Raw genomic sequence first — 14688 nt, 5'->3', positions numbered from 1 at the left:
CGGGCCCTCCTTTTTTTTGGCCCAGAGACAAGTTACCTTAACAAAAAGATCTTTGCCCGATGATAAATACACAAGTACAACTTGTGAGCTGCGATATGAGTTTATGATATGAGCTTGGGCTTTATCACGTAGCCTACTGCCGCGACGTTATCAGTGAATTAACTGATCTTTTATTGCTTCATTGTTCATGTTGGTCACACCATTTGAATGAAATCTAATCGGGCAAGAAAGGTGGGAAAGGATTTCTGTCTCACTGCCACAGTGCAACTCAGGCCTTTGTGTGTGTGTGTGCGTGCGTGCGTGCGTGCATGTGGATGTGTTCATCTATGTTTAATACGGTAACTGCCCAGCGTCAGTAGGAACCAGTCAATTGGTGTGCCCAGCTCATTGGCCGCTGCCGTTCATTGGTAAACGATGTGTCTCCAGGGAAGCTATAGGAACTTCCTAGCATTGAAGGCGGAAGTGACTATACTAGCCAATCACAGCGTGTCTTTTCCGGGATTCATCAATTCAATCCAAAGGAGCTTTGTTGGCATTAGGAAAAGAAAACATTTACATTGCCAAAGCAAGTGCCGCTGGGAAAGAGGGAGTCATGCCTCTCATTGGCCTATCAAACCTCCCCTTCTGTGACGCACGCAGAAGCTTGACAAAGGAATCTTGGGAAGTTTTGCCTTCAACAGAGACACGCGCCTCACCAGAGCCAAAGGAGGCCTCTACCTTTGTATGTCTGTGGCTTCAGAGCCCTTTTCAAGGTGACAGTGACTCCATCTTGTTGTGCAGATAGCATAGCAAGTTAGCAACTATAATAACCAAAACCGTTCACGAGAGGATCGCCGACCACACGAGGTGTGAATTCGTCTGCACACACTGACAATTCACCTGCCAATGTATGCTAACTAAATATGTAAATAAATACATCTATATATTGTACTGTATTCTTGCTTTATTTAACAGCCAAATCATTAATATTATATATATATATATTTTTTTTTAACTGCCAAGATGGCCAGCAATATTATCATTTAATGGACATAAATGCATAACAGCCAACTCCCCATAAAGGCCATGCCCATTTGTTGCACACTAGATTTTCGTCCATTTTGCATTTTCTTCAAAACGTTTTGCTACTACAGATTTTGTCCAAATCTCACATAAATCGCTACACATGATCTCTCAAGTCATGTGATCAATATGTATCAGTCAGACTGTTCATATTTCATTCCATTCGTCCCAAATAGCAGATCTACAAGCTCATAGCCACGAGCTTGTAGATCTGCTATTTTTTGAAAAATCGTGAAAATGTTCCCTGGAATGAACAGCATATTTTCAGATTGGGGTCGCGGCCAATTACATAATAAGTTTGGGGTTCCTTCACATGAAATAGTTTGAGCACCACTGATACAGAAACATGAGGTTTTTCAGAAAACCTGAACCTGAACACTCGAATTGAAAAAAGCTGATGACACAGATCCGAAGACGGAATACTAATTTATTAATAGCAACTGGCATGCCGTTCTACGGGGGGAGCGATCATAAACACGTCTGCATGCCTCGTCCTACGTGGAACGATCGTAAACATGACAGTACACTGTATGTAGCAGCTATAAATTAAGACCTTTTGAGACAGACATGAACTTCACATTCACGAGTTCAATAAGTAGGCTATAGAGATAAACACAGAAATAGACTCAGAGTTGAATGGTGAACCTATATACATACACGTGAGCATACATACTAGACACAACACCACTTACACATTTACGCAATTGGAGCCTTTCACAGCCAGCCACACGCACGCACACGCACATACACACACACACACACACACGCACACGCACACACACACACACACAGTGGTTGAAATGACATGTGGCACTGAGTCATATTCAGTTTGTTTTTAGCCTCAAACCTCATCTAAGACATGTTTTCACAATGATGCTATGTTGACTTCAGTGTCATTAAAAGGTTACACAGTGTAGCGCCATTGTATGTTAGAGCTGCCATTCCCAGAATTCCAAAAAACAAAAAACTCAACTAAAAAGGTTTCAGAAACCGTATGTATTTATCTAAAATAAAAAGATAAATAATAAATATAATAATTAATAAATAATAATAAATAAATATTTAGAGAAGTCATAAAACGCATTTATGTGGATTCTTGTGGAAAGGTTATTGTGAAAAACAATACCAGTGAAAGATTCTATCAGAGATCCAGCAGGACAGCAATGAATCACAGGCACTCACACAACTAACTGGGACTCATGCCTGTTATTTGTTTGCTTGTTTTCGCTGCCTTGAAACAGTGACTCAAAAACAAACACACACACACACACACACACACACACACACACGCACACGCACACGCACACGCACACGCACACGCACACGCACACGCACACGCACACGCACACGCACACCCACTTGGGTTGCATGCTCACTTGAGAACATACCGGCAGAAGCCAGGTCTGGTCTGTGTTGATTACAGGCCATTCTCTGGGTTGTTTATTCAGGGTTATATCCTGAGCAGTGAAATGTAAGCGTCAGTGGTGGAAAAAGTAAACTCGATTGATTTACTTAAGTAAAAGTACCAATACTGCAATTTAGAACTACTTCGTTACAAGTAAAAGTACGGAATTGAAAATGTACTTGAGTAAAAGTACAAAAGTATCGGCATCAAAATGTACTAAAAGTAAAAGTACTCATTGTGCAAGTTCAAAATGTGTACAAAACCTATTGGATCTTGTAGATCGGCTATTTTCAAATGGCTGAAATGTATAGGGTTGAAGTGGTATGGTATGTTTTGTAACCAAAATGAAAATCTCCAAAGTAACTAGTAACTCAAGTTTTCAAATAATTGTAGTGGAGTAAAAGTATAAAACATGTGGCTCTGAGATGTAGTGGAGTAGAAGTAGAAGTATTGGAAATACTCAAGTAAAGTACAAATACCTCAAAATTGTACTCAAGTACAGTACTTAAGTAAAAGTACTTAGTTACTTTCCACCACCGGTAAAAAGCAATAGTAGTACACACTCACCCTCCACACAGGAGGAAGTCAGTGGACGCTCGGCGCCCCGCTGGCGCTCCCATTGGCTGGTCGTCTGATGGAGAGAGAAGACAGGTGATCATTATTACACTACGTGGATGGATTACAGGTGAAGTTGCAATTATCTGTACTGTATATCCACACTATCAATGTCCCCCCCCCTTGTTCCCCTGGGGGCGGCGGTGGCTCAGGGGTAGAGTGGGTGGATGGTAACCGCAAGGTCGCCAGTTGGAACCCTGTGGGCTCCCCCAGAGTCAGTGTCGAAGTGTCCTTGAGCAAGACTCTGAACCCCTAATTGCTCCTGATGTGCAGGTTGGTGCCTTGCATGGTGAACCGCCGCCATCGGTGTATGAATGGGTGTGTGGCAGCGGCAGCGGTGGCCGAACGGTTTGCGGAGCGGTCTCGATATCGGAAAGGCCGCTAGTTCGTATCCCCGGACCGGCACGTTAAAATTACCACGGCTGTAGTGCCCTTGAGCAAGGCATTGAACCCCTACCATGAAATTGTTTAGTCTTCGTCTAGTCTCAGTCGACTAAAATAGCATAAAGTATTTTAGTCTTAGTCAACAAAATGAACACTGCTTGAGTAGAGAACTAGACAAAGTGCCAATCGGCACAGGTCTCCACCAGGGCAGGTCAGGTTGTGGCCTCATGGTGGCGCTATAACAGGCTGTTGAGGAAGATTTGGGCCGGAGGTTCGTGTTGGAGGGATGCAGGTACAATGTTTTTCCATGTGTGCATACATAAGTTGTATACAGATCGATGCAGTTATAGCTAAAAACAGGAATTGGCCTGTTATAGCGCCACCGTGAGGCTGATTTTGAGGAAGAAATTGTGGCATGTCGTCCTCGGCCTAGTGAAAATGTGCGTGTATAATTTAACGGAAATTGCACACTGTGTTTGTGATTTGTGGCCTTTTTTCGAAATGGACGAATCGTGTGAGCTTTGGAAGCCAATCTTAGCCAATCAGGATGTAAGATGGGAAATGGTGCCGCTCCGTGTTGATCACATGACTATGGAGATAGTGTATACCGATTTGCGTGAAATTTGGATAAAATCTGAAGGAGTAATAATAGAAAATGTGTTTTACATATGTCGGCCTCCTGGTGGCGCTATAAAGAGCAGATGTGAAAAATTCCAGGCAAAGGTTTTTCCTTGGCCTCTAGGGAGTTGGCATACAAAGTTATCCACAGATCCGTGCAGTTAGAGGTAAAAACACTTTTCGGCCAGTTATAGCGCCACCTTGAGTCTGAGTTGAAATTGTTCATGTGGCATTTCGTCCTGGGCCTAGTGGGAATGTGGGTGCACAATTTCAGGGAAATCACGCGATGTGTTCATGATTTGCAGCATTTTTTTTTAAACTGAGCACTCCTGTGAACTTTGGAAGCCAATCTTAACCAATCAGGATGGAGTGTGAGAAATCTGAAAGACCGGTTTCGTTGAATGGCTCTACTGTGTACCAATTTGCGTGATGTTTGGACAAAATCTGTAGGTGTACTGTGCAAAAACTTGTTTTGCACAAAGCAGCCTCCTGGTGGCGCTATAACAGGCCGTTCTGGAAAGTTTGGGGCAGAGGTTCATCGTTGGCATCCAGGGAGTGTGTGTGCAAAATTTGGCATCGACCAGGTTAACGGTGGCCGATTAGCTGCTCACGGACACACGGACGGACGGACGGACGGACGGACGGACGGACACACGGACGGACGGAGTGCAAAACATACTCTCCCCACATGCCTTCGGCCTGGTGGAGACAATCAGTGGGTCAGTTTTGTGTGTGTGTGTGTGTGTGTGTGTGGGGTGGGGGGGGGGGGTGGTTAAGTGTCATGTGGACCTGAGTGAACATGAAACCAATGTTTTCCATTCCCACTTGACCTATTGGCTTTCTAGGAACCGTACATGTACAGTAAATAGATAGAAAGCCATACATAGTTTACATGTGTATCTGTTGTGATGGCATCTACACACGTACTATGCACGTGAGAAGAGATCACATGTACTACACTACACATAGTATATCTACTGTATGTGTGTGGGGGTAATCTCTAGTATTAGAGATAACATTTCCTGACGACGAGTGGGTCCCTGTAGCCAAATGCATACCGGAGTAAACGGGAGTAAAAACACAGCACATCGGTACCGACAGAGAATGTATAATAGAATCCATGGTCTTTGTTACACACCATATCTATGTTAAAACCCATTCTGTACGGGAACCCCTTTTGGCGTTTTAAGCATTATGTTATACTTTAGCTATTGAAAAATAGAAGATCTACAAGCTCAAGTGCCGCGCTACGAGCTTGTAGGTCTGCAAAAAAAAAAGAAAACACGAACGTATATATTCTTTCAGAGTGAACTTTTTTTTTTAAACTCATATCTTTGCTGATGGGGGTCGGCGCCGGCCAATTTCATTACATTTCTGGGGTCCTTGACATGAAAGAGTTTGAGAACCACTGACATAGAAACATAGTTTGTTCAGAAAACTGTCATGATTCAGAAGACATTTTGTAGAATCGTCCTCAGGCCTTAATGATTGTTTGCTGCAGGACACTTCAACATGGACATGTACCGTACTCTCCCCGTGCGTGCGTGTGTGCGTGCGTCTGTCTACTCACAGCTCTCGAGGGACAGATGTGGCACCAGCACAAAGTCATCCGTGTCACAGGAGGAGTTCTTGCTACTGGTGCTGCCCGCGGACTCCTTGGACAGCTGCAGGTAGTTGGGCGGGCCGAGCGGGGGCGACGGCAGCGCATCTTCCGCCAACATCTGCATGTCAGGGAGTGACTGGAGGGGGGGAGAGAGAGAGAGAGAGAGAGAGAGAGACACACACACAGAGAGAGAGAGAGAGAGAGAGGACGGAGCAGGGAGGAAGGGAAGAGAAGGAGAGGATTAGGTCCTATAGGGACTGCAGAGGACAATGCAATTAAGAGACCAGACGCAGCAGATATGCCTGTCAAACTAATGCAATCATCTCGTTATGAAGAGAAATCACATCCTGGGAAAGTAATTTCCACTGCTTTCTTTGAGATTCTGTACATACATAGTAAGAAAACGTGCATACTACGACACTCCAATCTGAGATACGAACACAGACCTATATTTAAAAATGTTCAAATACATCAAATCAATGCTTATTCCTCTTGTTATTCTGTGTGAATGCACGGAATAATATGAAATGCACACAGAGCACAGAAAAACAGCTGTGCATGCAAAAGACATGTTTGAAGGTGTTTTTTTGTTGTGTTTTGAACTCACAGGAGGGGAGTTGTAGCGGACACAGGGTGAACCGTCTGTCACTGGGTTGGAAGAGGTTGGGACAGGGACAGGACACGCTGGGTGGGAAAAACACAATTAATTTGTCATTAAAATGTTGACTTTTTACACATGTTTGTTTCAATTTGTTTTCATGGACACTAATCACCTCATTCCCCTCACCTGGGTTTCCCTGCCCATTTCCCCACCTGCATTACCTCATTAGTTCACTTGTTGTTGTTTTTGCAATAATATTGGTTCCCAAACCTTTTCATGTCAAGGACCCCCAAATTGACACTAATTTAATAGCCCTGCGGACCCCCATTTGAAAAGATATTCCAGGGACCCCCATGAGAGAAGATTTTCACGGCTATAGCAGTGATTCTCAAACCATTTAATTTCATGGACCCCCCCCCCCCCCCCCCCCCGTTTGACATGCATATTAGTCTACAGACCTCCATTTAATGGCATTTCTATCTCTGGGACCCCAATTTATATTGTAAAATCAATGTTAATTTAACTCTGAGAGTGTACAAATGGAACCAAATGACCATTTGGTTCCATTTGTACACTCTCAGAGTTACAGACCCATAAGGGTCCATTTGGTTCCAAACTATCATTTAGCTGGGGTCCCCATGGAACTCCCTCAAGGAGTTTGGGAACCACTGAGCTAGTAGAGCTACACAGTATGTTGAGCCTTCCAGTAAGTTACTACCTGACTCCTAAACCTTCCAGTAAGTTACTACCTGACTCCTAAACCTTCCAGTCCTAAACCTTCTTGACTCCTAAACCTTCCAGTAAGTTACTACCTGACTCCTAAACCTTCCAGTCCTAAACCTTCTTGACTCCTAAACCTTCCAGTAAGTTACTACCTGACTCCTAAACCTTCCAGTCCTAAACCTTCTTGACTCCTAAACCTTCCAGTAAGTTACTACCTGACTCCTAAACCTTCCAGTCCTAAACCTTCTTGACTCCTAAACCTTCCAGTAAGTTACTACCTGACTCCTAAACCTTCCAGTCCTAAACCTTCTTGACTCCTAAGTCCTAAACCTTCCAGTCCTAAACCTTCTTGACTCCTAAACCTTCCAGTAAGTTACTACCTGACTCCTAAACCTTCCAGTCCTAAACCTTCTTGACTCCTAAACCTTCCAGTAAGTTACTACCTTACTCCTAAACCTTCCAGTCCTAAACCTTCTTGACTCCTAAACCTTCCAGTAAGTTACTACCTGACTCCTAAACCTTACCGTCTGATTCCCTGGATCCGGATACTCTGCCTGAGCCATGCCCGGGTTACTAACCATATTAATCATGGCGTTCCCATGTTGTGCAAATTCAATAAATATTATATTTCGTTCTTAAATTAAAAAAGGTGAAATAGCAGGTCTTACAAGCACACAGCGTGTCGCCGCATTGTGACACGTTGATGTCACAATGATTGATCTCCTGATTGTTAAGTGGATTAAACAATTGCAGACTTTGATTTCTTTGCCTGATCATTTCATTTCTGTGTCGTGCTTGTGGATTCTTACTTTCTTTGTAAGTCACTGACCATTACGGTCAACACGATCAGTCTAAGGTCCGAGTGACATGAACCTTTGTCAACCAACAACCTCGTGTGTGTTCAAGTAAATAAAGTGCTAAGAAAACAAATATGTTGTACAAAGAAACAATTTCAGAGCATACATATTTACACGCACCTCAACAGTGGGTGCAGGGCCAATAAAGCTGTCATACTGACCTGACCCGAGATCAGATTCTAAAAATGTCTTCTACATCCTGACAGTTTTTTGAAAAAGCTGTTTCGAATGTCAGTCGTTCTTTTTTTTCTTCAAAAATAGCAGACCTACAAGCTCGTAGCGCGCCACCGCATGAGCTTGTAGATCTGCTATTTTTCAATAGCTAAAGCATAACATAATGCTAACACCAAAAGGGGTTCCCACCCAAAATGGGTTAAGATCAAAGTAATCCTTTACCAAAAGAATGGTACCCTACCTCCTTCCGTACAAAGAAACTATGACAGAACAGAAACCTAGCGCCTGTACAGATCATAACACAATGTGTGATTTCTGTATTTAGTTTTTTACTCTAATGACCTTTTGTACCGCACTTCAGCTTAACAAATACACTTCACGTATTTATGACTAACAACAATATAAACTAGCATCTGTTTAAATTAAATTACTAAAATGTATCTCTAAGTAGTCGGTAGTCAACAAGCAAGACGTGTTTAACGTTGTCCTTACATTTTTTGATGGCAGACGATGGCTCCAGGAAAGAATGGCTGAAAAATGCATCTGCACAGTTGGGAATAAAATGAGAAAATTTGAATGATGAAATGCTGCAGAAGTGGTAAATCAACCCGTGGTGTGTGTGTGTGTGTGTGTGTGTGTGTGTGTGTCATTTGCAGTCATGGTTTAACTTTTTTTCGCCAATAAACCCGTATTTGTCAGGAGTTTTGTATTGTGTAAGAGCATTTGTTAGAGCACCATGGTGACTTCATTATGAGTAATTGTCTCTAGACCAACAACAGGCACAAACCTCACTGTAAAGCTGCATTCAGACCTGAATATATATATAATATATATATATATATATATATATATATATGTATTCACCTCGGTTCGTCCCTTTTGTGCTGCGCCCGTTCGCGCAACTATCGTCTTTGCATTGACTTTGTATGTAATCGCGCTGCTCAAACCATCCAAGTCTAAACGCAGCTTTATTCAGTAACAGTATAAGCACCAAACTCTATACTAAAGTGCAAAAAACAACAACGAGGGCAACCTCTACAAGTAAAAAGAACTAAACCTTGAAGCACATAAAGTTTGCTTCACATAAACTCATCTAGACTGCAGAACCGACAGGAACGAACAAACGAACCCCTGCACATGTTTCTTTGGTAATAATGGTCATTCTGAGTTCGTCACCAACCCTTTAGGAAATAAATCTGTGCTCACCAAAGTCCATTCGGTCTTTCTGGTTCCTCTGCAGGAGTCCCGTCAACAGGTCGCTGAGTTGCGAGGACGTCTCCCGTGGGATGCTGGGTAAATGAATCGCGGCATGATTGAGAACATGAGTGGGTGCATGATTTATGGTTTAATTCTCACTTTCATTGAGAGCTATACACAGTATGGCTTTTCAGTCACCTCAAAGTAAAAGTCCCTGTCCTAAGCTACAACAACAATGTGTATTTTCTGTGACTTACATAGGTTGTAGGTTCTTGTTTTTCTCATAAAACATCCTCAGGTCTTGTGGACTGTTGGCCTGCAAATGGCGCAAAGGTATTAGAATATGCACCCACATGCAGTACGCGTAAATGCAAGACAAAGCATCGAGGGGTTAAGCAAATTCACGCACGCACGCATGGGATAACGCGCGTGCACGCACGCACGCACGCACGCACGCGCACACACACACACACACACAACAGTACCAACCTGGAAGGGTGGCTTGCCGACCAGACACTGATAGATGACTGTTCCTATGCTCCACAGGTCTGCCTTGGCATCATAATTCTGAGACATGATGACCTCTGGGGCCTGGAGAGGAAAGTAAGGAGTCAGGAGTTCAAATTCCTGCAAGCTGCCATGTATGCAGTAGCACACTGCTATTTGAGAGTACGAAAATACTTTGAGAGTGGAGACGTGTTGTTGCTGTATTGCGTGTGACGTGTGAGTATGGGGGTGCATACTTAGTTTAGACTAGTCATTGGTTAGACATGCGTTAAGGTTAGGTTTAGGTGTGCTGCATCCCGTGGGAGGTTAGGTTTAGGGTGAGGGTTTGAGATAGGTTGTAGTTGTAGGACTAATGACTGGTCTAACCTGCAATGACTAGTCTAAACCAAAAACTGCCTAAAACTAAGTACTGCACCCGTGAGTAAGACACACAATGCCAGGAATTGTACAGAATTATGCACAGATTGTGTTCTGTCCTGTACCGTGACCCTGAATAAAAATAATAATATTTTTGTTTCACTGTACATTTAACAGTAACAAAAAAAATTGCCTGATTTTGAACCATAGACATCGCCAATGATTATGACTGGCACACACACACAAACGCAAATAGGACAAACAACACATTGATTTACCATGTACATGGGTGACCCGCACAGGGTGGCCGCCATCATGTTGCTCTGCAGGTATCGTGCGAAACCAAAGTCAGCTGGAGGGGCAGACACATGGAAAACGAGACCGTCAGCACCTCAATGTTATTAATAGCAACAACTCTGCTATTGTTTAACTTTGAGTCTATCGCCACTCCCAAGGAAAAGGGACTAGAAACAATGGAACAATCCATGAAATATAGTCACTCACTCACATGCAGCTCTGAGTTTAAAAAAAGAGCTAGACATAAGTAAGTATGGCTACCATTGTGCCTTTCCAAACAAGCGAGAACTGACCTTGAACTTGACCATTGATGTTGTAAACTATAGGGGCCTGTTATATATGGTCCTTGTGTAACACTGGACAGGTTGTGAAATACTGCACAGTATTTGTACATGATAGTTAGTTGTATAATACAGTATATACAAACACGCAACATAATGTATCACCAAAGGAGAACTGGTTTAAGATAGTTAGATAATCATAGTCTAGACACTCTAGTGTATATTGAAACAGTTTTCTGTTGACCATTAACCCATTTTGGGGCGGGAACCCCTTTTGGTGTTAGCATTATGCAATGCTTTAGCTATTGAAAAATCAAAGAACGACTGACATAGAAACACAGCTTTTTCAGACAACTGTCAAAGACATTTTTAGAATCTGATCTCAGGTCAGAATGGGTTAATACGGCATTCATTTCTTGAAGTTCATGATCCTATCAGAACATAAAAAAATAAGAAACTATTTTTTTGTTCCCACCGACTGAAATACATCGATTTGTAGGTCAGATTAAACGCATAAATAGGCTACACACCATTACAAAATAGTTCAGCACACATTTTCCGGGGAGCTTTGGGTTTGGCCTTTTTGAGTCACCTATTTTGATGCGGATGCCACTGATGCCGGCTTTCTTGCGGCCCACATAGGACAGCAGGATGTTCTGAGGCTTGAGGTCGCGGTGGATGATTCCTTTGCTGTTGAGGATGCGCATGGCCGCCGATATCTGCTGCAGGAACACCCTCAGAGTGTCCTCTCTCAACGTCCCCTTGGCTGCAGGGCAGAAGAGGGTGAGAAAAAGACGTCACAACCAACCCAGCATACCATTGCACAGTACTATAGTATAGGTGCTGCAGCTGAAGTCACGTATTCTGCACATTTTGCATATCGTTGCTGTTGGGAGGAAACCACATAACTCAATTTTTTAGGTTTTTGATCAGTGCTATTGATTGAACACCCTTTACATCTGTGTGTTGTTTCGAAAATATTGAACCAATGGAAAGTAGTAAAAAGTCCCCCTCTCATGGAAGTAATTGACAATATATAAAGTCACAACACCAACTTTGATGAGGCTGTATTGCTTTGTTTTAAAAAATATGTAAGGTTTTCTTAATTTTCCTAAATAATGAACATTTTGGAGTTACTGTATGAGGTTTCCTCCCGACAGCAGAGATTAGGATGATCGATACATCATTCAACAATTATTTACGTACTCGAACTGTCCCGAAAGAGGTATTTCATATTACAAATAAACCGTCACCAAACTTCTTCCATTGCTTATACCTTTATCTATATTCAATGACTGGCTTGCTGTAACAACCTCTGATCCCCTCATATAGTCTAGTAGCCAGAATGTGAACCCGGACATGTTGAGTACACCAACGTTTTATGTTAGAAATGTTGAGTATGGGTCCCCAGCATGTATAAACTGCCGGATGCTAACATGCATATGTTGAGCAATTTTCATAATTGGCATAATATCTGACAATATCATTAACAACCTATAAGGGGAAAATAATCTAAATTTCAACATGCTTTATGTAGCATGTGAAACTAGGGGGTTTTCATGATGCTGAATACATTCCAAGCATTAGTTTTGCACAAAATACACTCCTTCGGCTAAAACGGCCATAGTCGTAATCACAAATGTGATGATGTCAGCTATGCCAATTATGGAATTTGCTCATCATTATGCAAGTTAGCATCCGGCAGTTTCTACATGCTGGGGACCCATACTAAACATTTTTAACATAAAACGTTGGTGTACTCAACATGTCCGGGTTCACAACAGGGCTGGCATCTAGACTAATAGATTTTTTTATGAAAGTCATCTCATTTTATTTAGGCTTAATAGGGGGATGAAAGCCCCGACTGAGACAGCGATAATCGCTGAAACCTCTCATGAAGATGTATCCATTTTGTCCGGACCACATGATTGGATATTCTCGCTCATAACTGTCATGAACGTTGGATTAGTGGATTCCTGCTCTCTAAAAAGGGCAGCGTTAATGCCTTTGGTTTGTTCTCAGCCGCATGCTGTAGTGGTGGCGGGGCTAGAATGGAGTGTTACATCAAATGCATTAAGCAAAATGCTTATGGGAATGCACTGCACGCAATCTCTCTGCATGCTCAACGGTCAAACATTTACACACTATATATCGTTTGTATTAAGGCCGAGTTTGCATATTACTGTTCTAAGTTAACTTAAGGCTGAGTTTGCAGATATTACTGTTCTAACTAAGTTAACTTAACGCTGGGGGAATTAAAGGAAATGTTGGAGCTAAAAGGAGCTGGTGGTGGCCAGTGGTATTGGAAGTGGAACCAGTACAGTATAATACCAGTTAATCTCACAAGAGACTAAGAGGATCACGCTCTCTCTGTACACTAAGCCATTGTTATAACAACATACAGTAGGTCGACATCAAACAAGTATAGGCTTATCAAAATGAATCAGAGAGTTGGGTTTTCGAATGACACGCTAGCCCCTCCGCACACCCCACAAGGGGGTCATCCCTATGTTCCCCAGGTTCTATGTTCCCCCACTTACCTTAGGGTTTAGGGTTAGCGTTAGGTTTCTGGTTTAAGGACTTCAGTGTTTTGTACTATAAAATTGTATGTAGTAAGTACAGAACAAAGAATGTTTGTTTTTGCCATCTTTGTTGAAGAGTCTGAGCAATTATGTTTTAGTTTATTTTATGCCAGCGTTCATTTTCAGTTGGCTAAGACTAGATAGTTTAAGTAGCCTAGGCCTAGGCAGGCCTAAAGTTCAATGGATTAACACTAGACTAAGTTGCTAAAATACTTTTAATATTACAAGAATTACTACAATTACTAGGTTAGGTTTCTGGTTTAGGTTTATTCGAAGTGGGGAGCAAAGAACCTTTTTTGCATGGTGGGGAACATAGAACCTGGGGAACATAGGTACGCTTCCAGCACAAGTACATTTCTTGCTTGGTTATGTTATGCAAGTAGTGAACTTTAACAGTGTTACAGATCTCATTGCATAAAGGCAATACATGTGGTATACTGACTGTGTGTGTGTGTGTGTGTGTGTGTGTGTGTGTGTACCTGTGTTTGTGCTCGCGTGGCTGCTTTAAGTACACAAATCAGCATATACAGTGTACCGTGGCCCCACAGTGATACATTATGGGTAGAAAGCAACCCCCCCTTTGATAAGGAGCCAATCAGAAGGACTTTCTCGTGGCACCAATTAGCTCAGAAGCACCGGATGCACGCATGTTGTAATTAGTGGGACGTGAAGTACCTTTCACGCTTCGTCTTTGACCCCAGTGTTTCATTTCACATCTGTAAATAGGTTTTTATGGCCCTCAACTGAAAACATGACCAGAAGTGGGCAGTTGAGAATGTGGGTCAGTTATCTTGCGCAAGTGATTGCGATAAGAGAGACGTCAGTCGCGCCATTATTGCAAATCGATGGCTTCGTAGGACACTGAGGACAGCAGTAATTAAAAAGGATCCCTGGCCAATAAGCCTTAACCCATTCTGACCCGAGATCAGATTCTAAAAATGTCTTCTACATCCTGACAGTTTTCATTCTGACCTGAGATCAGATTCTAAAAATGTCTTCTACATCCTGACAGTTTTCATTCTGACCTGAGATCAGATTCTAAAAATGTCTGTCAGTCGCTCTTCGATTTTTCAAAAATAGCAGACCTACAAGCTCGTAGCTGCCACTCGGTGGCGCGCTATGAGCTTGTAGATCTGCTAGCTGTCCCACTTGAGTAAAAAGATGAAGTATTTCTAAAATAAATAAAATATTGAAGGATTTTAGTTATATGGGGCAATTATAAATGTACTGAGGCATACTCTTATTGTCCAGGGATCATTTTAAAAGGAATTTAGAAATGCATGCTGCTATTTCATACATTGTGGAGGGTTCCGTTTAGGACGATCTCATCCATATCAATAGATTCATATAGTAGATAACTGTCTCAGCGTAGCGTCTGCCAAGTAGAGTAACCTGGCTGGGATGGTGTCTCATAAGAAAAGCAAA

The 14688-nt window shown here is 42.4% G+C and overlaps 1 protein-coding gene across 2 annotated transcripts in view; it reads right to left on the bottom strand.

Annotated features, from left to right (window-relative positions):
- The window catches only part of ulk2 (unc-51 like autophagy activating kinase 2), a 56680-nt gene that overhangs the window by 19379 nt on the left and 22613 nt on the right, over nucleotides 1-14688 (bottom strand). For both annotated transcript variants that reach the window (XM_083773487.1, XM_083773488.1), the window contains exons 6-14: nucleotides 11274-11447; nucleotides 10382-10455; nucleotides 9729-9830; nucleotides 9497-9555; nucleotides 9249-9331; nucleotides 8535-8585; nucleotides 6295-6371; nucleotides 5655-5823; nucleotides 3035-3098 (exon numbers count right to left, since the gene is read on the bottom strand). In XM_083773487.1, the coding sequence (XP_083629613.1) occupies nucleotides 3035-3098; nucleotides 5655-5823; nucleotides 6295-6371; nucleotides 8535-8585; nucleotides 9249-9331; nucleotides 9497-9555; nucleotides 9729-9830; nucleotides 10382-10455; nucleotides 11274-11447 (853 nt within the window). The remainder of the gene's footprint in view (nucleotides 1-3034; nucleotides 3099-5654; nucleotides 5824-6294; nucleotides 6372-8534; nucleotides 8586-9248; nucleotides 9332-9496; nucleotides 9556-9728; nucleotides 9831-10381; nucleotides 10456-11273; nucleotides 11448-14688) is intronic.

This window comes from Protomyctophum parallelum, assembly GCF_964188405.1.
Source record: "Protomyctophum parallelum genome assembly, chromosome: 9".
Taxonomy (NCBI): Eukaryota; Metazoa; Chordata; class Actinopteri; order Myctophiformes; family Myctophidae; genus Protomyctophum; species Protomyctophum parallelum.
This window is presented reverse-complemented; position numbering and strand designations above follow the sequence as displayed.